Source organism: Cetorhinus maximus, chromosome 6 (assembly GCF_964194155.1).
Source record: "Cetorhinus maximus chromosome 6, sCetMax3.hap1.1, whole genome shotgun sequence".
In the NCBI taxonomy this organism is placed as follows: Eukaryota; Metazoa; Chordata; class Chondrichthyes; order Lamniformes; family Cetorhinidae; genus Cetorhinus; species Cetorhinus maximus.
The window spans coordinates 35,040,386-35,065,928 of NC_135884.1; the positions used below are offsets into that span (position 1 = coordinate 35,040,386).

At 42.8% G+C, this 25,543-nt stretch overlaps 2 protein-coding genes across 4 annotated transcripts; both read left to right on the forward strand.

Annotated features, from left to right (window-relative positions):
- The first annotated feature begins 678 nt into the window (after positions 1-678).
- On the forward strand, positions 679-24,848 carry rpp14 (ribonuclease P/MRP 14 subunit). 3 transcript variants are annotated; one of them, XM_078543603.1, is made up of 5 exons: positions 679-911; positions 1,005-1,095; positions 8,369-8,445; positions 11,528-11,606; positions 24,588-24,848. In XM_078543603.1, exons 1-5 carry the CDS (start codon positions 820-822, stop codon positions 24,708-24,710), a joined length of 462 nt encoding a protein of 153 aa, XP_078399729.1. In that variant the 5' UTR covers positions 679-819; the 3' UTR covers positions 24,711-24,848. The 3 variants fall into 3 exon arrangements, with proteins under 3 accessions (XP_078399729.1, XP_078399730.1, XP_078399731.1); XM_078543604.1 differs by lacking the exon at positions 24,588-24,848 and adding an exon at positions 17,444-18,340; XM_078543605.1 differs by lacking the exon at positions 24,588-24,848 and adding an exon at positions 11,738-12,177.
- LOC144681712 (hydroxyacyl-thioester dehydratase type 2, mitochondrial-like) lies at positions 17,575-18,340 on the forward strand. Its single transcript, XM_078543602.1, has one exon. The coding sequence runs from the start codon at positions 17,575-17,577 to the stop codon at positions 18,091-18,093; it is 519 nt and encodes a 172-aa protein (XP_078399728.1). The 3' UTR covers positions 18,094-18,340.
- Positions 24,849-25,543: the final 695 nt, after the last annotated feature.

Genomic DNA, 25,543 nt, shown 5'->3' on the forward strand with positions numbered 1-25,543 from the left:
GCCCACATGTCTGTCCTTGGCTTGCTGCATTGTTCCAGTGAAGCCCAACGCAAACTGGAGGAACAGCACCTCATCTTCCGACTAGGCACTTTACAGCCTTCCGGGCTGAATATTGAATTCAACAACTTTAGATCTTAAACTCCCTCCCCCCATCCCCACCCCGTTTCTTCCCCCTCCCTTTTGTTTTTTTCAATAGTTTATATAGATATTTCTTTTCCCACCTATTTCCATTATTTTAAAATCTACAACTAATACCTTGTCAGTCTTTCCACCCCACCCCCAGTAGAGCTGTACCTTGAGTGTCCTGTCATCTATTCTTAATTAGCACATTCTCTTAGACAATATCATCACCTTCAACACCTCTTTGATCCTTTTGTCTGTGACATCTTTTGATTATCTGCTCCTATCACTGCTTGCTTGTCCCTACAACCACCCCCCCCTCAACTTCTCTCCCCCCCCCCCCAACCAGCTTATATTTCACCCCTCTCCTAACTATACTCAGTTCTGTTGAAGGGTCTTGAGGACTCGAAACGTCGACTCTTTTCTTCTCCACCGATGCTGCCAGACCTGATGAGTTTTTCCAGGTAATTCTGTTTTTGCCTTCAACATGTATTCTGATTAGTTTTTCCAGGGCGGTCCGAGAGAGACGGCGCATGCGCTTGACGCTGGGTGACCGGCGGTTGCCCGGTGACGGGACAGGAAGTGTCGATCACGCGGCCTGCGGTTGCCCGATGACGGGACCGGAAGTAAGCATCTGGCCGTTTGCTGGAGCCGCTGGAGGCCTCCGGACCTTTGGTTAATTTGTAGCCGGTCATTAGTATGATTCATTCGGGGGAGGAGCGGGAGGTAGCAGCCTATGAACGGCACGTTTCCAGAAATACCTGCGACTATCACTACCTGAAGGTCGGCCTGTGAGTGAGAAACAGATCCCTGCACCGCGCGGCTCTTTCGAGTCCCTCCTGCTCGACTCACTCACTTAAATTTCTCTTTCTTTTTTAAAACAGTGAATTTGAGGGAACGAGGCCTGGGTTCAGGCTGAACGCTGCCCACTTTAAACATTTGATCGTTTCGGCACTGAAGGATTTGCACGGTGAGGTATGAGTGCAGTAACTCGGGATTACACTCACAAGTGCTGCTTGTTCCATTCCAAACCATTCGCGCTATCCGAGGAATGTCATCGTGCTCTCATTAGCTGGTAAAGCAAGGGTAAACTTTCAAAACAGACAGAATGCAGCAGCCGTTTGGCGTCAAAGAGATATATTGCCCCATTAAAATTCGAATTGAAAAAACGATTTTGAAGTGAAAAAAAAAGCGAATTAACTGCAAACTGAAGTGATTTACTAAACACACGACAGCAATGGTATTGTAGGGGGATTAGTTAGGAATTTCTTGTTAATGATAAGGATGGGGCAGGCAGCAATAAGTTTTGAACAATTTGACCTGGAGTTGGTGAAATGCTACAATCTCCAAGTTTTGCCCAAATTTATGCAATTTGGCAATTTACACCAAGATTTCACAGGGATATTATTAGCCTCATTATTATTTGGCCTCATCTGGATTATTGTGCCCAATTCTGGACACCAAATTTCAGGAAGGATGTGAAAGCTTGAGAGATGGTTTGGAAAGATTTACGGGAATGGCTCTAGGTATGAGAGATTCAGTTATGTGGATATTTTTGAGAAGCTGGGGTTATTCCCCTTTGAGAAGAAAAGGTTGGGAGAGATTTGGTTGAAGTATCCAAAATCATGAGGTGACGAGACAAAGTGGATAGAGAGAAGCTATCCCATTGGCGGAAGGATCATGAACCAGACGATATCGATTTAAAATGATTGGCAAAAGAACCAATGGTGACATGAGGAAAATCGTTTTTACGCTGCAAATGGATAGGATATGGAATGCACTGCCTGAAAGTGCCGTGGAGATTCAATCAGCTTTTAAAAGTGGATTGGATAAACCCTGTAGGGAAAAAAAATTATATGGCTATGGAGATAGGGCAGGGGAGTGGGACTAGCTCTTGCAGAGAGCTGGAATGGACATGATGGGCTGATTGGTCTACTAAGCTGTGACCATTCTATGGCATGCCAGAACATAAAAACCGATGGAAAACAAGTGAAAATCAGCACAAATAATCAAGAGGAGAAAATTGTGGAATTTATGCTCTTATTCTTTTTAATTTTCATACATAAAGTGACTGAAAGTTTGAACAATTAGGCAGGCACAGGCAGGTTGAAGAAAGTGCAATCGTGGAAGCTTTCTCATTTTTAATGCCACACTCCATGCTATGCAACTGCATTCTGAAATATAAAATATGGTGGTCTCATTGAGGAGAATTTTTTTTTAAAAGCGACTTTAAAAAAAAACACCAAGAATGATGAGGCTTTGAGTCATTCTGCACCAAAAGCCTGCTTATATAAATACAGGAAATTCAGCTTCTCAGTATTTGGTTTGTTAAAAGCAGTGGAGGATTTTGGTAGAGTTTCTGCTGCAACGGCACAAAGGACCAAGTTGGGTTTAGTGTGCTCATTGTTGTACATTAATTGTATGCGGGTGGCGGGCATTAACTGGGCAATTACTTGAGCCCTTATAAGTAGACACAGATGAAAACTGGTTGTTGGCGTTAGAGGTTTTATGCTGGTAATGTGTAATTCTGTAAATAAATTTAAAAGTTTGCAAGGATTGGTTCTAGTTCAACCCTCCAAATCGCTTGCTGGAATGGAACATGGTGGCAGAGGTTGGTTGTCTAAAGATGAAAGATGGAAGGTAAGAAAAACAATTTCAGACAAGAAATTAAATCCTAGTAACCACTGTTAAAAAATGATAGAAAACAACTGTAAATTATCAGGGTATGATTGCCTCCCAGTGTTCTCCAAGTCTGAACCATATGAACAGTAAAAGAATTTAGTGGACTTGTGGAAATAGGATATGTCCCTATTAGAGGAATCAAGGTATGGCCTTGGTGTTGTCACTTCCACGTGAAATAAAATTAAAAGAAAAGTATTTTTCGAACTGGATGTCTGCCAGTTAGATGGTGATGAAGGTTTGGATCCTCTATTAGAACAGTGCTCCCCAAACTTTTCCCCAATGCGATCCCAGTTTAATGTCTCAGACTTGGCATCACCCCAGAGTGAAAATTTGGGGAGGGGGAGAGATAAGAGAGACTGGCCTTCAGCTGTCAAGCAGGGTGGGCAGCACCAGAATAAAGTGAAATAACAGAATGGTAACCTTCGCTATTTTGTCTTTAAAAGTGCACACTAACTTTAAACATGTGATAATCAGTTTCAAATCTATTTATCTCTGCTTCCCCAAAAATTATTTTAACTATTTTGATTGTAGCAGTTAAAATCAAAGTTTCCGCAATTGTGCGAGTCTTCTTGGTCTGTTGGCTCCCCTCCTTTCCCAGCTAAGTTCAACCAGAGAAAAAAAGTTGGGCGCGCTCAAGGCAGATACTGAGGCTGCCTGTGTGAAACTTGTTCACTTCCCCTTCCAGAAAAAAAAATTGGAGGCGCGCATCATGGGACCGCAGAGCTGGTTCCAAAGATTTCTTGACAGAGTCTCTGCTCCATTGCTGCCATTATGGTCTTAGAGTGCATGACCCCACTGGGGGTTGCGTACACAAACCCCTATATTAGAGTTCTTGAATGAAGTTTACATGAAAGATTGTGTGTTTAATGCCTGCGAGACATGGTCAGATTTCAGAAAGTAAATGGTCATTAGTGGAGGACTATATCATAGACTAACAGATTTGATTTTAAAAAATTGACAAAATTTAATTTAGATTAGCATTTAAATTGCTGAATTGTGTCAAGGTCTCTTTTTTATTCATTCATGGGATGTGGGCACTGCTGGCTAGGCCATCATTTATTGCCCATTCCTAATTGCCCTTGTTCAGAGGGCATTTAAGAGTCAACCACGTTGCTGTGGATCTGGAGTCACACGTAGGCCAGACCAGGTTTCCTTCCCTAAAGGACATTAGTGAACCAGATGGGTTTTTCTGACAGTCAGCAATGGTTTCATGGTAATCATCAGACTTTTAATTCCAGATTTTTATTGAATTCAAATTTTACCATCTGCCGTGGTGAGATTCGAACCCAGGTCCCCAAAGCATTACCCTGGGTCTCTAGAATACTGGTCAAGTGACAAGACCACTAACCCGCCGCCGCCACCACTTCCTCAGGCTCCTTGTTCTAACTGGTATTCGGTTCTCTGTGAGGGAGAGCCTATTGGATCAGATGTCTGCTGCCTTGAAAGGTTTTCTGATGAAATAGCCGTTTCCTTCAGCCTTCGTGGTACATTCCTCAGTCACACAAGGATAGAGGACTCAATGGTTGCCAGAATGAGGATGAAAGTGCCTTTAGCAGCTCTGGCTATTACAGCAGAAGGCAAACTGCATCAGCAATAATAGGCAAATGACTCCCAGGAATTCCCAAGAAAGTTAATAGATGCTTTAGGTGTAACTGAAAGTATGATTTTGCAATTAACTGCCCACAGCAGCGATGCTGAAGAGAATATCAAGGAAGAGGATAAAGATATTGATGAATCTGAACAAATTCTAGTCACAAGGAGTTTTCGACTAATGATGAATGTCTTAATCACAGGCTGCTTTAACTGTGCAGAACTAAGTGGTGCTTCACTTTGACAGTATGTGGAATAGATTGGAATAAAATGCTCTTGATTTGTTAAGTTGTAAGCATTGATGCATGGTTAAGGAATATAAAATTACTACTTGCTTTAGGTTTGGTGGTGACAACACATTGAGGTCACTAAAGTTAGTTGAGATTCCATGTAAAATAGCTGGTGTAAGCCATTTTAAAGTACTGATGTAGTCTCTCGTGAGAGATCCATGCTGTTGAGTAAACCTTATATGACAACGGCACAAATGAAACTTGAGAGCAGTTTGATCAGATAATTATTTTTGGAAAGTCATTGAATCTGCCATTTACCCAGTTAGAACATTATTGCATCCTCTTAACAAAATGTGATGTTTCTCAGCACTGTTAGATATGTATTAATAACATCAAGTGATAAGAATCAAAGAGAAATTTTTAAAAATTGTGTTAAAACTAAATAGACAAGTTATTCGCCCTACTCGTCAAAGATTAAAAATCCTGCTAAAAGATACAGCTGCTGATGAAGAGTGTGCAAGGCAAAAAGAAGAGATTACTGAGAAGTGTGAAATTTGTAAAAATTTTCAGAGAATGCCACCAGGTCCGATTGTAAACCTTCTATTGGCATGTGACTTTAATGAAGTCGTTGCCATGAGTGTAAAGGTATGCGACAATGACAGAAATATTTCCATTCTATATTTTGTAGGCATGGCAACCAGGTAAAGCCTTTCCTCAATAATACATAACAAGGACAAAAGGTTTATTATAGACAAAATCATGAAGCAATATATAGGGACTGACTCGGGGCACCAGCAAATTTTCTGACTGATAATAGAAGGGAATTAGCCAATGCTCAGTTCAGAGACATGATAAGATGAACATTGTGTTCATAAATACCGCAGCTGAAAGTTCTTTCAGCAGTGGATACTTTGAAAGGAATTATGTGGCGATTCTTGAAATGGTGCATAAAGCTTTAGCTGATAAACCAGACTGCAAGTTGATAACCACTCTGACATAGGCAGTTCATGCAAATATTTTCCTCTAAATGGTGCTTTACATGCAGGAAGACAGACTTTCATTAAGACAGAGGCCTTGGAGAAAATTTGCAAAGCTCTGAGGCATTGTATAAGACCATCCAAGACAGAATTTAATTCAGGAGATTTGATTTGTTATAAAAGGGAGGGTCATTGGAAATGAAAAGCCTTGGCAAGGTAATAGATTGTAATAGTAAGACAGTACTTATCAAACGTGGCAATCAAAATGTTAAAGTTTAAGATTTTGTAATTAATTCTAATTAATCACGAAGAATAGACTCTGAGCAGCCGATAGAAGTAAACAAGGTACCTTGCACTGCAGGTGCTCATGTGCTTTGGAGTGAAGGTCCTGGTTAACAGAGTGCGGTAGATCAAGGTCTTGATAGTGGTAATGTGAGTGATTATGACATGTGACAGAGCTGTCACATCCAAAGGCCAAATGCTCAGAGTGGGTACTTGGGTGACATATATTCCAGAGGGGTCTAGTGGAGGTTTGTGGCAATTGTGGGACATTCAAGAAGAGCTGACTGGCAAATTTAAATGTTGGTTGAATGTTCAGGATTATGGCCAAGAAGTGAGGTCCATGGACTGGCGAACTGGGGTAAAAGAGTGGAGAGTAAGAAAATGCAGTGCAAGTACTGATGATGGGCCCCAAAGTGACTCTTGAATCAGAAAGCGATCATGTACCAAAGAAAGACCCTCTTACAACGCAGTTGGGAGATCAGCTGTAACAGTTCCAACAAACATTAAAGTGCAAGTTGAGGCCATAGCTTGAATAGAATTACACAATGCAATAAAGGCCACAGAACTAGAAGCATAAGTCCTCATGATCATGAAGTTTTGGTTGTTGCCAATAAACTTGAGGATAGACTAATAAGAGAGGCAAAACAAATGGAATTAGATAGTTGAAGAGTTCAGAGTTTACTCTGAGCTACCCGCTGAGGGGCTATAGTTTATAACTTTATAGTTAAATAATCATTGTAGATGGGACTTGTATGACCAAAGCAAGACTATTTGCTTGGAGTTTGAAAATAAACTGGGCGATGCAAATGTTAGGGTATACTCTTCCACAGCTAGAAAAGTAATTTTGAAAATCCTTTTGGCCACACATTCAAAAGGGTGTAGATAATTGACGTAAAAGCTGTGTTGCTATAGAGTGATATTTTTCAGAGAGGTGTATTTCTGAAACTGCCCAGAGGGGTAGCACAGGCAGAAGAAAATTATGGAAATTAGCAAATGTGTCTATGGCCTGAACAATGCTTTCATGGTGTGGTATATTTTGGTGAGATCTGTTTTGCTGAAAATAGCTTGTGTTCAACAAAAAGCAAACCCTACAATGTTTTATTGGCGTCATAAAGCAAAACTTTCATACATCTTCATTATATATGTTGGTGATTTCTTATGGGGTGGTACTGTGGAATTTGAGAAATGTTATGAATAAGATTAGAATAGGATTTATAAATTGGGAGCCAGGCTTGTGGGGCTTTTAAATATATTGGTTTAGATATTAAGCAAAGTAGATCTGGAACAACTTTAAGTCAACAATCCTATTTAGAGAATGTTACTCCCATCCCAGTTAATCATACTAGGTCATCACAAAAAGATGATGCATCTAAAAAAGCGACAGAAGCTTTATTGGTCAGTTGAACTGGTTGGGCACTCGGATAAGGCCAGATGCTAGTTTTTATATATTGAAGTTAAGTACTATGATGAAACACCCTAAAGCCGAGAATGTTTTACAGATAAATAAAAGATTTTAAAAATTAAATCTGGAGAAATTCATGCACATGTTCCCATCTTTGGGTGACATAAAGAACATGAAGTTAGTTATTTTTAGTGACGCTTCACATGCTAATCTTCCTGATGGGTATTCTAGTCAGCTGCTTTCATAACATGTCATATGAGCGAAATGGGAAATGTCCTTTAGCTTGAGAAGCTAAGAAAATAAAAGGGGGTGTTAAAAGTACTTTTCCTGCTGGAACACTAGCTCTTGTAAAGCACAGTAAGTCCCCATTTTAAGTTATTTTGTTTTTGTTTTAGGTCCCATTTTCCCTGATTTAAATCGCGATTTCCGGTTTTACGTCATCGTGTAGCATGCATCATCGCTGCCCATCATAATCGCATTTCACACACATCGCACAGCATGCATCAGCACCACCGTCGTTATCCCGTTTCATGTGTCATCGCACAGCACGCATTGGCTCCTGTCGGGGTTGGGTTTGTTGCTAAGGAGGCTGTTTGTAGTGTGGTATTCGAGGTAACATTGATTTTAAAACAAAACAGAGGCATCCAAAGCCAGAGTTGGATAACAAAATATTGGAAGATTTAAATTTAATTTGCAATTTTGTGTTTTGCTCTGGGTGAGACTTTTAAATCACTTTTAAACATGAGCCAGAAGCACCCAGTAAGTGGTGGCAGTGTGCCTGCTGCTGCAAAGAAAGCAAGAAAAGCCATCAGTCTAGCTGTGAAATTGGATGTTTTAAAAAGTCTTAAGGCTGGAGAATGAGCAGTCAACCTCTTGTTCTATTTGTGTTGTACCACCTTTTTAGGTGATTATTTCTTGCATTGTCAGTACTTAACGCAAACAATTCTAATGTAGAATTTAGCAATCGCTTTGAGGGCAAGTAGCCGTTTTTACTCTTTCGCCTTTGTAAAATATGTTTGGCTATATCTTAGAAATTCACACCTGACACTCTAAAGGTTAATGTTCTGAAAATGTTAATTTTGCAGATTGGAGCTGCCTTACCTGTTGATTTATTGAGATTTGAAGAAGAAACATTGACTGCTATACTGAGAGTAAAAAGCAGGTGGGTGTGCATAGTAACCATTTAAAGGCGCTTTATCATACAGTATGCTGACTTAAATAATTAACAACATCGGTAGTGCCTTTTATTTTTTTTTTTAAAGCCTTATCGAACATACAAACCAAATAACAGCCATTTGCATGTTACAGGACCATTATACAGGTAAGAAGTTCCTGGCGCAAAACTGGTTTAACATCCATCACCAGATCAAGTGCTATCTACCTGCACTATCCTCTGCCAGAACCAGATATTACTCTTGAGATAGGTAATTGTATTGTTTCAGTTAGCAGGGATGGTTACGTGAATACAGAGATTAAAATATGGAGTCACAGGAAGAGTGGGCATGGATGTTACTCTTGAGATCGTACTGGAAAGCAACAATGACCCCCAGTTTGTCTGAAGTATCAGCCATCTCCTTAATTACCTCTCTCTGCTTGCCTCCCTGTCCTCTCCTCAACCAGTGTGAGGAGCTCATGGACTTCTTTGTCGCAAAGATTCATGCTATTTGATCAGTTTGTTCCGCTGCTTCTCCCTTTTGTTCGCCAAGCCTAACCTTCCCTTACCATACACTTGAATTAGTCTCTTTTTCTGGTTCTTCTCCCATCTTCTTCTCTCATGCCTTCTCTGAGCTCATCTTGCCCATGAGATCCACGTCCTACCCTTGTTACCCCATAACTACTAAAGAGTTGAACATTCAACTTCCCTTCCTTGCCAAAGTGCTAAATGACATTAAATATGATACCCTCTCCTCAGGTATTGTCCCTCATCTTTTCAAAATTACCATGATCATCCCCTCCTGGAAGAACTGCACTCTTGACCCCTCTGTCCTTGCAAACTACCATCCTATCTCCAACTTCCCTTTGCTCTCCAAAATTCTTGAATGTGGAATCACATCCTAACTCCATGCCCACTCTTCCTGTGACTCCATATTTTAATCTCTGTATTCACGTAACCATCCCTGCTAACTGAAACAATACTGGCCGATGTCAAGTGACAACTTTTCTGATTGTGTTGCATTATCCCATCTCAAACTTTCTATTACCATTGACATATTCAACCAGACCACCCACCTCTAATGCAGTTCATCTATTATACAGCTCTGTTGTATTGATCTCACTTGGTTCCACAATTACCTATCTGATCCTGACCAGGTCATATCCAGACTCTTGGTCACCTCCTGTTCCACAACAACAAGCTGTCCCTTTGGCAATATCATCTGCAGACATGGGGTCAATTTCCATACTGACAACACCCAGCACTACCTTTTCACCATCCTTTGCTCTCTCTGGGACCCTCCATGACATATGTGCTTGACTGATATCCCATCTTCACTGAGCTGCATTTACCTCCAGTCAAATATTTGGGAGAAGTTAAGCCATTGTCTTTTGGCCCTTGCCACTGAGTCCTTCCTCCTCTCCAGCTATTGTTTCAGGTTGAACCAGATTGTTTGCAATTTCAGTGAGCTATTCGATGCTGAGATAAGCTTCAATCACTATCAACATCCTGGGGGTTACCATTGACCAGAAATTGATCTGGACCAGCCAGATAAATACTGTGACTATAAGAGCAGGTCAGAGGCTAGGAAATCTACAGCAAGTAACCTGCCTCCTGATTCCCCAAAGTCTGTCGACCATTTACAAGGCACAATTTAAGAGTGTGATAGAACATTCTCCACTTGCCTGAATGGGTGCAGCTCCTACAACCCTCAAGCAGCTTGACACTATCCACAACAAAACAGCCTGCTTGATTGACACTCCATCCAGCACCTTAAACATTCACTTCCTCCACCACTGACATACAGTGGCAGCAGTGTGTACCATCTGCAAGATGTACTGCAGCAACTCACAAAGGCTCCTCCAACAACACCTTCCAAACCCATGACCTCTACCACCTAGAAGGACCACGGCAGGAGATGCATGTGAACACCACCACCTACAAGTTCACCTCCAAACTACGCACCATCCTGACTTGTAAATATATCACTGTTCCTTCACTGTCACTGGGTCAAAATCCTGGAACTCCCTTCCTAACAGCACATTGGGTGTCTACACCACATGGAGTGCAGCGGTTCAAGAAGGAAGCTCATCACCACCTTCTCAAGGGATGGGCAATAAATGCTGGCCCAGCCAGTGACACCCACATCCCATGAACAAATAAAATAATGCCTCCATCACAGAAACCATCTACTTACACTCTGTAATGCCTCCTACGCTGGCCCCTGCTTCAACCCATCTGCTGGAACCTTCTTATTTATATACATTCTTGGGATCTGGGTGTTGCTGGTAAGACTAGCATTTAATGCCCATCCCTAATTCTCTTGAAGGCCTTCTTGAACTGCTCCAAACCATGTGGTTATGTATTGGCCAGGACACAGGAGGTACTCCCCTGTGCCATGGAATCTTTTGCATCCACCTGAGCGGGCAGATGAGGTATCGGTTCAGTGTCTCATCCAAAAGACGAAAGATCTGATCTATGCCTTTGTCACCTCCAGCCTTGATTATTCCAATGCCCCTCTGGCCAGCTCCATTCTCTACCCACTGCAATGTTCAGCTCATCCAAAACTTCTGCCAGTATCCTATCTGACACCCAGCCATGCTCGCACATCTTCCATGTCCTCACTGACCTATATTGGCTCCTGGTCACCAAACATATCAAATTTAATATTATTATCCTTGTGTTTAAATTCCATTATGACCTTTCCCTTCTCAGTAACCTTCTTTAGTCATACATCCATTCTGCATCAAACTGTCTTTTTTTGATGACTCCTGCCTCTTGTGCAGCCCCCTCCACCCCAATCTTGGCCTGTGCTCTAGAGTTCCGTTGCTAAATCTCTCAGCTTTACACCTCCTTATCTTCATTAAGTCCTTCCTTAAAACTCAACTCTTTAGCAAAACTTCAGATCATTACTCAAAATAGCGCCTTTTTTGTCTGCATTTATTTTTGATTCTGTCTCTGTGAAGTACTTGGGAATAATGTTGTGTTTTAAAGTTGCTATGTAAATTCATGATGTTGTAAACTAACAGCACTAAAATAAATGCCATTGTGTAACTCTTAGAAGATTTGTTGAAAGTATCTCTGTTTACAGTGGCCTTGTGAAGCTATGGAGTGCATTGACCCTTCTGGGATCCTATCAAAATGAGAAGTGTGCTTTCAGAGTGACACAGGTATTATATATGTTTACTATAAAAGAATAGTTAATCTTTTCAAGTTACCCTTTAATCACTGAACACAAAGTAGAAGACTGCAGGTCCTTCAGCTGTTATCTAATGGTTGTATGATAGTTTGTCTTTTGCAGTTTTTGAATAGAATGTTTCTTTAATCTTTTTGAGGACTACAGCACCATTTCACCAAACAAAGCAAGAACACTTTCAGCTTTGCAATTTATCATTAATTAAAATATCCATTGTCTCTAATTTCTTTTTATTTCAAACCTTCTTCAGAAATAATTTTTGTACATGTTTGAAAGCTGAAGTATTATTTCTGTGTTTCTTAGACTTTTTCTATTCCTTTTCACTTGTTCTGTGGCTTCTGTCTCTTCCTCCTTTTCATGCATTACCATTCTCTCATTTTCCACATTCCTGGACCCTCAGACTATCCCATTTGAAATTTAATTCATCTACCTATAATTTTCGCCATTCAATGATAATTGATATTATTTGCCTTTACTCTCTCATCTCCATGTCTCTCTCCTACCTGGCCTACCTCCACAAATAGACCTTGTTACTCTCAACAATAACCTGGGGCAGAATTTTTCGCTCAGCATGCAGGCTTGAGCCTGACACTTTTGAGTGTAAAATAGCATCACCCAACATCATCTTGCACTCACGTGATATTTTGCTTGGTGGGTGTTGGAGCCGTGCCCGCCAATAATTAAGAGGCCAATTAAGGCCATTAAAAATTTAATTGACGCTGATTTTTGGTTGCCTGTGCGATTTTGTACTCGTCACATGGGCAAAACAGACAAGACAGTCAGCCGACAATTTCAAAAACCTCATCCATGGGCAGGATAAAAAGGGCCGGCAGCATTGCCAGTGAGAGTAGTGAGGAGTTTGGTAGATAGCTTGCTGCTGGTGACTGGTAAATGGCAGCTTCATCTCTGTTCGGGGCTTCATTGTTAGCATTTCCAGGCTTCATTTCAGGACTCCTCGGTGTCTCCAACGACTCTGGAGAAATCAGATCGTGTGGGTCCTTCCAGGCATCAGACAGCCTTCTGTTACCCTGCTAATGGGGATTGTGGTCTCCGCTGGAGGCACTTCCTCTGAGAAGGAAGAGAGGAGGCCAGGTTTCGCTATGCAGCTTCCAGGGGAGCGAACTGTGGAAGGAGAAGCGCAAGCACAGCGGGTGCAGGGTCAGCAGGTAGTCCAAGGCAGAAGGAGCTGCCAAAGACACCACTATCCTGCTGCCAGGGTTTACAGGCGGTGATGCTGCTACCTCAATATGTCCAAGATGCAATGCCGAAGAAGGGCACTGAGGAGTGCGGAGGAACAAAGGGATCTGGGAGTTCAGATACATAATTCCCTGAAAGTGGCGTCACAGGTAGATAAGGTCGTAAAGACAGCTTTTGGCATACTGGCCTTCATAAATCAAAGTATTGAGTATAGGAGTTGGGATGTTATGGTGAGATTGTATAAGACATTGGTGAGGCCAACTTTGGAGTATTGTGTGCAGTTCTGGTCGCCTAACTATAGGAAGGATATCAGTAAGATTGAGAGAGTGCAGAGAAGATTTACTAGGATGTTGCCAGATCTTAAGGAGTTGAGTTACAGGGAAAGATTAAACAGGTTAGGACTTTATTCCTTGGAACATAGAAGAATGAGGGGAGATTTGATAGAAGTTTACAAAATTGTGAGGGGTATAGACAGAGTAAATGCGAGTAGGCTCTTTCCACTTAGATTAGGAGAAATAAACACGAGAGGACATGGCTTTAGGGTGAAAGGGGAAAGGTTTAGGGGGAACATTAGGGGGAACTTCTTCACTCAGAGAGTGGTGAGAGTGTGGAACGAGCTACCATCTGACGTAAATGCAGGCTCACTCTTAAGTTTTAAGAATAAATTAGATAGATACATGGATGGGAGAGGTCTGGAGGGTTATGGACTAGGTGCAGGTCAATGGGACTAGTGGAATAATATTTCGGCACAGACTAGAAGGGCTGAATGGCCTGTTTTCTGTGCTGTAGTGTTCTATGGTTCTAAGGCTCCGCCTCTCAAGGAATTTAGTGACTTCCATCTGTCAGATGATTGGGCCTGAGATCATCTCTAACTGTGTGGGTGGACACCCCATGCCAGTGGCTCTGAAGGTCTCAGTGGCCCTCAACTTCTATGCCTCTGGCTCTTTCCAGGGGTCAGTTGGGGATCTGTGTGGAGCCTTCCAATCAGCTGGCCATAGTTGCGCCAAGCTGGTGACAGAAGACTTGTTCAAGCGGGTATTGACTTTCATTCATTTCCGTATGGACGAGGCCAGCCAGGCTGAGCGACTCAGAGGCTTTGCAGCAATTGCTGGGTTCCCCTGCATCCAGGGTGCAGTCGACTGCACACACGTGGCCATGAAGCGTCAGTGGGTCAGCTGGGTGCCTTCGTCAATAGGAAGGGATTCCACTCCATGAGCGTGGAGATAGTGTGTGACCATCGGATGCATATTCTGTATGTCTGTGCAAGATACCCTGGCAGCTCCCACGATGGGTACACCCTGAGACCAAGTCCGGAGATTCTCCTGTGCTCCAGCCCGACTGGATGGATGGCTGCTGGGTGATGAGGGCTATCCCTTGAAAAGGTGGCTTATGACGCCTCTCCGCCACCCAAGAACAGAGGCAAAGCAGCGGTATAACAGGAGCCATACCTCCAGAAGGGCAGTGATAGAGAGGACCATAGGTCTTCTGAAGACTCGCTTCCAATGCCTGGACCGTTCAAGGGGAGCACTACAGTACTCCCCAGAGCGGGTGTCACTGATAGTGGCTGCATGTTGTACTCTCCACAATCTGGCTTTGGCAAGGCGGGACCCACTGGAGGAAGAGGATGTTGACATAACTGCACAGGCCATAGATGATGAATCTAGTAGTGAGTCAGAAGAGGAGCATGGTGAGGATAACACTGAGGGCATGGAGGCAGACCTCTGTAACCTCCAGGGAGGCAGGGACACTAGGGATGCCTTGATCCAACGGTCCTTCAGCTAGACTGCCAAATAAGCGCTACCACCTCAGGCCAGGGATGCCGCCTCTATCCTGGATGTCTGAAATAGCCCTTTGAGTTCAAAGTTCACTCAGTGCCTGTGCAATAAAGTTTTGAGCCACCCATGTCCAGCATTACATACTGGCGAACCCTGCACCACATTAAATAAAAAAGGTGAAGCATACTCAGGCCATTATGACAAAAGAAAATTTATCTCGTTGACAGACAAAACAATTTAACAGAACCTTCTCTGGTCTTCAACCCCAGACCAGTTAAAATAAACAAAACATTGCACAACAGAAGATCACCTGTTACCAGTCTCTTTTTTGCTCATGGTGCCTTAAACTTCTGTTTGCAAGTGCTATGTCTTGGTGGCCCCCCCCCCCCGTTAGCACCGGCATTGGAGGCAGCCTGTTGACTCTGCTGCCTTGTTGGTCTTGATGACCTTGGCAGTTGTCCTCTGGCCAGTGGAGCCTGTGCTGGGCCCGCCTGGGAGGGAGCGGCCAGTTCCACAGCTGGCGTCTGCCAGTCACCACAGCCTCGCCTGATGCCACGGTCACTGGCAGAGGGGTGCAGGAGCTGCTGCCATTATCCAGAGCACCCTGAGAGGAGCCCACAGGGATGACAGGCATCTCGTGTGCTGTTAGGTCGCTCTGAACCTCCCTGCTCAACATTGATGGACGGGCACCTAGCTGGGATACTGGGTGCCTCATCCATTTCCCACACGGACACTGACCAGCTGAGGTCAGTGTCTGTGTGAGGGCTTGCAGGTCGAGAGCAACCCCAGGAACCCCTGATTCTGTTCCTGGATCTGCCTCTCCATGAGAGTTGCCACTCTCAATGAAGGAGGCAGTGCGCTCGGCCATGAGGGTCAGAGCAATGCTGATGCTCTACATGGATTCCGCCATAACGGAGACCATGGATCTCTGCCAGATCCTCCTGGATATCTTGCTGGACATCCAGCATCTGCCGCCTAATGGACGACTCCAGAGGCCCATCATCTGCCTTTGACTCAGCATCGCCTGGTCTCCAGCAGTCCTCTGACTGCAGGTGCCCTGGGCACTCTCTGCCTACACCTCAAGCGAGTGTGAAGTGCCCTCACCAATGTGCACTGACGTTCTAGTCGAAGATTGAACGCCCACTGAGGTGCTGGTATCTGTGCTGGTGCCTGGTTCAGAGAGCGGGTGTGACGCAGGTACATCTAGAGCCTGGCGGTCCTCTGGCGTCAGGGGTGGGTCTTTGAGGTCCTGCGATTGGGTGCGTGGTGGCAAACAAACAAAAAGGGAGATCAATGACGTGTCATTAGTTTAAGTCATCACACGGTCACTGTGCGTGCCAGGCACACTGGTGAGACCATGGAGATTTGCATCATGGTGCCATTGTCTTTCAGTGATCAATGGGAAATCCAGTTTTGAGGCTCCCATCAATGATGAGACTACACAAGAATGTTTGCACCATCTGAAACTCTCGCCTCTGTGCACTGCACTCTTAACCTTCTTCTGACAGCCCAGCCTCTCTGCTGCCAGTTGAAGAGGTGCGTGGTGCCTCTCCAGCGCAAAGGTGTCCTGCTCGTACCTGGCTAGGATTAGGAGATTAGCAGGGCCTCTGCCAGTCCGTGACCTTTCAATGTTGTTATGGGCCGTCTTCTCCTGAAAGGACAGAGGAGCATTTATTAGTCCACTCTCTACCTGCAGCGCCATTGTAGCCTGGCCAACCCCGCCTGAGGAGCATCCGTGCAGGGCACATCTGAGTCATGACTCTCAATCTGCAAGGCATTCAGTCCAAGCAGCCAGGGCTCAACCCCTTGGCCAACTCTGGCATCATTGACAATTGACACTCAGACTCTTTAACACCTCTGAGTTTCAAGGGGGGATGGCCAGCCCTTAACACTTCAACACTCATCCATGCCAACATTGTGCTCACCCTTCCTAAGCGCAGCAGCTCGTTTAACCTCCTATGGTGCCGCACAACATTATGGCTGCTGACCAGCACTGCCACCTCCTCCCAAGCTCTTTTTGCAAGTTGCAGTGTCCCTCCTGGCAGCCAAGAGGCACTCATCAGAAGTCCCCACCTGACCTGCCCTCCCGCCTGGCTTCTGCAGTTGCATTGAAATCCATAATTCTTAATCTTCTGACAACACCGAAAATGCCTTCCTCATCAGCAGCCTTCCAGGGCCTGACTGTGCCAGTTTTAAACTGGCCGCCATTGGACCTGGTGGCCGACAGGCTCCCGCCACCGCTTCCACAACCATTTGGGAGCCACTGTTTGCACTCGGTGGCGCTTAATTGCCCCGCCAGCATGAAATCGTGGACGGGAGGCTGTTTTTCCCCCCCCGCTCCCGGGCCCACCGACCACGCCCACCTGCCGAACTCGAAATTCTGGCCTTAGACTCTTCTGTTGCTCTTCTTAGTCCATTGCACTAAAGAGAATGAACAGGCTTCAGCGTTGACGCAGGGCTGTGAAAGCCCGCCTAGTAGTATCCTGTTGTTCACTGATAACAGGACCCAGCACAATGTCTGAATTCAGCAGAAGGCAGAAGAAACATTTGTTGAGAGGTGCTCCTGGTTGGAAGGATAACTGGAGCAGATCTGGCAGAAAGGTGCAGTGATAGGGAGGCCCTTAGATGTTGATTTTATTTTGTTCCCCCCCATCCCAAACAAATCCTATAATTGGGGTCAAAACTCATGAAACCATTAAAATGTTATCCTTGATGGGAATAAGGAAACTAATTTTTTATTGTATTCTTGATCTTCAAATGGTGTCAAACCGATTCTGCAACAACCTGCTTGCTTGTTTTATTAGTAGATTAATTGCATTTTTATCTCTTTATTGTATAGGTCTCCCCATTTCTTCTTGCACTATCGGGCAACAGTAGAGAATTTGTGTTGAACTGACGTCGCTGACAATTAACAGGTGTTTAAAGTGACCCACTCTACTCTTGAAAAACTGGATTGTAAAATTTGAAGAAATGCCTTTCGGTGCTCAAAGAATTATTCTTAGTGTCTTTCAGAGCCCATTAAAAATGGGTCAATGGCATGCAGGCAGGATGTTGATGCTACAGAATGCTTTTCTTCGGTCTATACATCTTCAGGCTGGTGAGAGAGCAGAACTTACAAAAGCTTTTACCCAGAGTGATGTGTTCACCTTTTCAGAGTTAACAGGTGATATTAACCCACTACATCTCAGTGAAGATTTTGCCAAAGCCAGCAAGTTTGGAAAGCCAATTGTGCACGCTGTACTGGTTTGTGGATTAATGTCTGCTGTCCTGGGAACCAAAATGCCTGGATGTGCTCTTCTGTCCCAAGAACTTCGTTTTGTAGCACCTTTGTATATAGGTGAGCAGGTGTCAGCAATTGCAGATGTTATTAAAGTAAGAAGGTCCATAGCTTGGATTGCTGTTTCATGTATTGTCAAAGAAAGTGAGAAAGTTGTAATGAAAGGGGAAGTGAAGATCATGCTACCAGAAAGTAGAGATCAGAATGTATAACTCTTATCATTGAAACTGGAAAATAACTTGGAAAACGTTTTCATCAGATGCTGATATTCTTAAATGTACGTTATATGGAAACTACTGAAAACTGTCAAAATAATTTGAAAATGAATGCTATGTTTTCAAACAATATTGTTTGGCTTGTATGTTTGTAATAACAGATGCCAGTGACTATAAAGACTGCCTTGTGACTATGACAGTGCAGAATTTTATTTGATGACAAAAAATAAACTTTTGTTTCAAAGGAGTGTGTATGCTTTTATCCAAAAGTATTTTTCTTTTAACCTGGTGTTCATCAAGGTTTTTATTCATTCACAGGATGTGGACTTCGCTGGCTGGGCTAGCATTTATTGCCCATCCCTAGTTGCCCTTGAGAAGGTGGTGGTCTTGAACCGCTGCAGTCCATGTGGTGTGGATACACCCACAGTGCTGTTAGGAAGGGTGTTAGTGCTGGAGAATGAAACATTTCTCACTTTTATCATTGTGTCAGCATCAAAGAAAGAAACGTGTGTTGGTATCATATCTTTCACAGTCTCAGGATATCCAAAAGTTCTCTTCTGGCAATGAAATACTTTTGAAGTGCAGTCACTGTTATAATGTAGGAGTGTAATGCAACAAATTTACATCTAAGGGTTCCTCACAAATGTTGGTGATCGGATAATCTGTTTTTAAGTGATACTAGTTGCAGGATGTATATTGGCCAGAACACTAAGAACTCCACTGCTCATCCTTAAATAATGCTATGGGGTCTGTTCTGTCATCTGAGAGGACCTTGGTTTAACACTTTATTTGAAAGACAGAACCTGTAACAGTACAGCACTGTGACTGATCACATTTCTAGAATGGTACTTGAACCCAGAACCTTCTGACTTTCAGGCAAGAAAAGTCAGGTATAGTATGGTGAGATACAAGCTGGGATTTTCCAGCCCCACCGCGGCAGGACCTGTCATGGGTGGGACCAGAAAACATGGCCAGCCAGCAAAAAGTTCATTGACTTTTGCGGCATCGGTAAATCATGCTGGTGGGCAGGACCGGAAGATCCCACTGACAGTGATGTTACATGTACATTGACCCAAGAAAGTGCCTCAGCCCCAACCTTAAGGGAGTACCTCATATTATTATACTTGTGATATTTTTCTATTTTCCACATTAGCTATTTTGTGACCTGTGTCAGACTACCTTAAAGAAAGGGCAATTTTGTATTGTGCTCCGATGCACACTTAAAAACTTGAGTGAGATGGCCCAAATTTAATTCACAAAGGACCCTTTCAGAATTTTCTTTTCAAAATCACTCCAGATTTTAAAGAAGCTTAGCTCCCAAAGTTGTAAATCCAAATTGTAACCCACTACTATTCCATTCCACATTAATTCCACTAATGCAGCTTTTCAGAGTTGAAATTATTTAAAGTGAAATTTTGTTCTAAATGCTTGTTACAGTTTATCAAGAGTTCTCATGAAATTTGTTGCTGCCTCTTTTTTTAGGTTTCATTGCTCCTTGTCTATAATGTGAAATGGAAAATTACAAACTTGAGGCTAGTGCATAATAGCATTATTTGCAATGATTTTTTAAAAACTAAAATGTATGTTTTGGTCATTGTACTACATAAACAGTACACATGATGGCACTAAAGATCACTGAAATTCCAAATTACTTATGTTATAAATTGAACAAAATGTTGGTTTGCTTTCAAATAAAAATGTAGTCCACAGTTCAAGAATTCAAACACTTTTTTACCCTTGTGATTTTAAGTATATGTACGAAGGGTAGGTTGAATTTCACTGCAGCTTTTAAGACTAGAACAGCGCTTCAAAATGTTTAGCTTGACTATAAAGAAATGTATTTTTCTCATTAAATTTAACTTATAGTTTGACCTTTTGAAACCGCAAAGCCATTATCACCAATATCAAAGAAGGTTCACAACCAGAAATTGGAAATAGAAATCCTAACCAACTGCGGAGGTAGAGCTGTGTATTGTTAATGTACATATGGATGTTGATCCCATATCCGTTGATGGCGGATGGGGAAAAGGGTGGGAAGAGATACCATCACTTGAGATGCTTTGGCTATGGTTACAGCTAAGTGAGGCCAATTCCACTGAGCTGGAAATAGAGAAAATGCATTGAAGGTTGATCTTAACTGCAGAGGGGAGAAGGGATAATACACCGCCGTCACAGTTACAGAAAATGTTATTTGTGATTTTGATTAGAGCCATTTCAGTGCTGTGGCATGGACAGAAACCTGTTGGGAAAGATTGAAACATGGATGTGTGGGAAAGGTTGACACAGATATGGGAGGTGATGACCTTCAAAATCTATGAAAAGAGAGATAGGAGATGAGGCAGTTCCTGGACAGAGGAGCAAAAGATGGATTATTTTCATGAGGGAGGTACGGACAGAGGCTTTAAAGGAAAGAATGCTATTTCCTGAGGAAAGGAAATCATACAATGTCAGGTAGAATTGGAGAATATGAAGGGAGGTTGGTCAGCAGTTCAGTGGGCAGGGTTAAAAGAGCAGCAGATGAGCTTGTGTGGTACACGATGAGTAATGGAGAAACTGGATTTAAACATGAGGCTAGAGTAGCAAGGAGGGTTGCGGGAGAGTATTGACTTTGTCTCTGTGGTGTGGGATGTAGCAGAGAAAGCTGAACAGATTGAATCAGTTTTAGACAAAGAATTATGAGCTCTTAGTCTTTTGGAGGTGAGGGGAGGAGAAGGGTTTAAGGAGATGATTTTTAGTGGAGAAAATGGGGATGTCTATTATCTCCAGACTGATTCCAGAGTAGTATGTGATTTTGGCAATGAAGGGTATGTTGATACCGCTTATTGTGGTCTAGCCAGATCTGATGGTGGATGCCTCAACCAATTCTGCAGCAGATGTACTTAAGTTTGTGGTCCTTGAAATTGAGAGAGCATCAAAAAGTCAGGATGATATGTCACTTCGAGTTGGTGATGATCCACTGCATCTGCTGCCCTTGTCCTACTGGGTGGTGGAAGTTGCTGGTTTGGGAGATGCTGCTGAAAAAGTCTTGACAACTTACTGCAGTGCATCCTGTAGATCAGGCAGAGTCAACATGGTTTTGTGAAAGGAAAATCGTGTTTAACTAATTTATTGGAGTTCTTTGAGGAAGTAACAAGCAAGGTGAATAAAGGGGAACCTGTAGAAGTGGTGTACTTGGATTTCCAAAGGTGCCACATCAAAAGTTACAACACAAAATAAGAGTTCAGGATGTAGGGGGTAACAGGATAAAGGATTGGTTAGCTAACAGGAAGCAGAGGAGTAGAGATAAATGGATCTTTTTCGGGTTGGTAAGTTGTAATTAGTGGAGTGCCACAGGAATCAGTGTTGGAACCTTAACTATTTGCAATCTATATCAATAACTTGGATAAAGGGGCCGAATGTATGGTGGCTAAATTTGCCGATGATACCAAGATAGGAAAGTTCCAAGCGGAGATTAAAAAGTTTACACGGATATAAATAGGTTAAGTAAGTGGTCAAAAATTTGGCAGCTGGAGTATAATGTGGGAAAATGTGAACTTGTCCACTTTGGCAGGAAGAATAGAAAAGCAGTATATTATGGTGAGAGATTGCAACACTTGGTAGTAAAGAGTGATCCTAGTGTCCTGGTACGTGAATCACAAATAGTTAGCATGCAGGTACAGCAAATGATTAGGAAGGCAAATGGAATGTTGGTGTTTATTGCAAGAGGAATGGAATATAAAAGTAGGGAAATTTTATTGCAGTTGTACAGAGCATTGATGGGACCACATCTGGAATACTGTGTGCAGTTTTGGTCTCCTTACTCGAAAAAGGATATAATTGTGTTAGAAGCAGCTAGAGAAAGTTCATGCAACTCATTCCTGGGGTGTAGACCTTAAGAAGAAAGATTAAACCAGTTGGGCCTAGACCCATTAGCGTTTAGAAAAATGAGAGGAGATCTTATTAAAACATAAAATCCTGAGGGGACTTGACAGGGTAGTTGCTGAGAGGATGTTTCCATTTGTGTGGAGAGATTAGAACTAGGGGACATAGTTTAAAAGTAACAAGTCTCCCTTTTAAGTCAGAGATGAGAAGAAATATTTTCTCTCAGATGGTCATTAATCTGTGGCATTCTCTTCCCCAAAAAGCAATGGAGGTTTGGTCATTGAATATTCAAGGCAGAGTTAGACAGATTTTTGATAGACAAGGGAGTTAACGGTCATGGGGGTCAGACAAGAGAATGGAGTTGAGACCACAATCAGATCAGCCATGATCTTATTGAATGGCAGAGCAGGCTCAAAGGATCAAATGGCCTAGCCTTATTCTTGCTCTGAAGTCCCATGTTCCTATGTAGTCACTGTGTGCTTGTATTGAATGGGTGAATGTTTAGACTGGTTAATGAATAACTAGCAGATGGACAGCTTTGGCCTGGGTGATATTTAGTTTCTTGAATGTTGTTGCAGCTGCACCCATCCAGGGAGGTGAAGAGTAATTCATCACAGTCCAGGCTTATAGTTTGTAGGTGATGGAAAGTCTGAGGAGCCAGGAAGTTGAGCAGGAAGACCTGCTCAAGTACCTACAGCATTTTTGTGGCTAAAAGCAGTTGAATTTTTGATTAGGACTGGAACAAGGAATGTTGCTAAAATCCTAAAAATAGCTAGGACCTATGTGGGTACCCATAGCAACACCTTTTATTTGGAGGAAGTGAGTGGACTTGAAGGAGAAGTTGTTGAATGTGAGAACGATTTCAGCCAGGCGGAGGAGAGTGGTAGTGGATGGAGACTGGCTGGGCCTCTGTTCAAGGAAGAAGCAGAGAGCCCTCAACCTGTCCTTGTCGGGAATGGAAATGTAGAGAGATTGGACATCCACGGTGAAGAGGAGATGGTTAGGGCCAGGTAATTGGAAACTGTTAAAGTGACAGAGGGCATAGGAAGAGTCATGGATGTAGGTGGGAACAGACTGGGCATGGGGAGATAAAAATAGAATCAAGATAGGAAGAAACCAGTTCAATGGGGCAGGAGCAGGCTGAAACAATAGGTCAACCATGGCAGTCTTATTTGTGGATCTTAGGAAAGGTGGTAAAAGCAGCCTGTTCGGGGTTGGTGGATCATGAGATAGGAGGCCATGAAGGGAATCTCCGGAGGAGATGAGGTCAGTGACAGTCCTAGAGACAATATCTTGGATGTTTGGTGGTGGTGTCATTGACCAAGGGTAGGCAGGAGGAAGTGTTGGAAGTTGATATTCAGTTTATGCTAGGTAGGAGTCAGTACACCAGACAACAGCAGCACCATCCTCATCAACAGGCTTAATGATAATGACAGGGTTGGACCGGAAAGAACATAATGCAGCAAGTTCAGAGAGAGACAGTTTAGAGTGAGTGAGCGAGGCAGAGAAACTGAGATGGCCAATGTCACACCAATAGTTTTCAATGAAAAAATCGAGACGTTAAGGTCAGAGGGGAAAATTCAGGTGAAGGGAGAATACTGGAGATGGGAAAAGGTTCTGTTGTGTGGAGGGATGATTCCTGACCAAAAACTTGGGAATGGAGTTGAAGGTGATGAAGAGCCTAGTATCAATACCGAGCTCAATTCATTATAGTGGTGCCATGAGGGAACGAAGCTGAGGCCTTTGCTAGGGTCAGAGAGGGCAAGGTGGGAGGGTACCATGAATACAAGGCAAGAGGCAAAATGAGAAGAAGGGTTGGAGTCAGATGGAAGTGGAGGGAAAAAAAAGGAGGGGCATTGGTACCCATGAGTTGTTTGAGGTTGTGATCTTTCACACCTGAAAGGAAGTTAAAACGTTTTTTGTTAAGGCGTTGGATAAGATGAAGGATTAAAGGAAACTGTGGACCATGACAGCTTTGAGATAGAGTAAATCAAAACTGTTGAGAGAGGGTGAGATTGCACTTGTTGCAGTATGTGGCATTAAGTAAAGATTCAGAATGTGGAGACAACAGCTGTTCACTGTTTATCCTGCAAGCATGTCCCCAGCTACCAGGTGCTTGTCATTTTAATTCTCCAACTTGCTCTCACACTGACCTCTCTGTCCTTGGCCTAATGCAACATTCTCATGAAGCTCACAGTAAGTTTGAGGAACAGCACCTCATCTTTCAATTAGGTACTTTACAGCCTCTGATCTCAGCATTAAGTTTAATAATTTCAGACCATAAGCTTTGCCCGCATTTTGTTTCCATTCCTTTGCATATTTCAGTCTTACGCTTGTTTTTCTCGTTTTGGTTTTGAACAGCAGCTGTTTGTTATTCTGCCATTTATACCTGCTCTAGGCACATCTTTTGTTTCTTTGTTTTTTCTTGCCCCATCACCAATCTTATTGGTCCTTCATGGCTAATTCTTCTGTCATTTAATCTCTCCTGCCTTCCATTCTATCAGAGATTTCCCCTTTTGTTCTTTTCTCACCCTCCCTCATTTAAAGTGCTTAAAATCGATTACACTTCTAACTTTTTCGAGTTCTGATGAAAGGACATTGAAATGTTAACTCTGTTTCTCTCTCCACAGATGCTGCCAGGCCTGTTGAGTATTTCCAGCATTACCTGTGGATTACTAATCCAACAGGACCACAATGCTAATGTACCCTATTTGCCTCCATTAAAGAAAAGAAAGGTTGACTGCTATGGATAATATTGATACAAGCAAGCAGGATTTTTTGTTTCTGGTTCTTATCAAAGTTCAAAACAAGCACGTTTTAAGTGATATTAGGTTTTGTTTCTTAATAGGTCACACATTGATTAAAACACTTACTGCCATATCAACATTTTCAAAAGGAACTGGTCAAAGATAGATGAAGATATAATGAAAATAAAATATAATGAATATTGAAAATGATCAAATATTCTGTTGTAAACTACAATTCCAGGTTTGGTGGTACCATGGGAATATTCTCCAAAAAGTGGTTGCTGGGTCAAAATCTTGAAACTCTCTTCCTAACAGCATTGGGTGTACCTACAACAGATGGACTGCAATGGTTCATGAAGGCAGCTCACTACCACCACCTCAAGGATAATTAGGAATGAGCAACAAATGCTGGCCTTGCCAGCAACACTCATCCCATGAAAAAATGTAAGAAAATAGAGATAATCAAATCCTGGAATTTGTAACCCATTGTCTTTCTTTGAGGAAGAGGCTACAGGTGAAAACCTCATACGACTAAGGGAAAATAATATATATTTTAATAGTTTATAAATTCTGGAATTAAAAGCTAGCATGAATAACGTTGATCATCAAACTATCAGATTATTTGTCAGATAATGAAGCAATGAGGCAGTCCGTGCCCGCATGCAACAAGACCTAGAAGACAGCCAGGCTTGGACTGATACGTGGCAAGTAATATTCATGCTACAAAAGTGCCAGGTAATGACTATCTCCAGCAAGAGAGAATCTAACCATTTCCCATTGACATTCAATGGCATTGCTAATGTTGAATCAGCTAACATCAATATGTTGGGGGGCAGGGT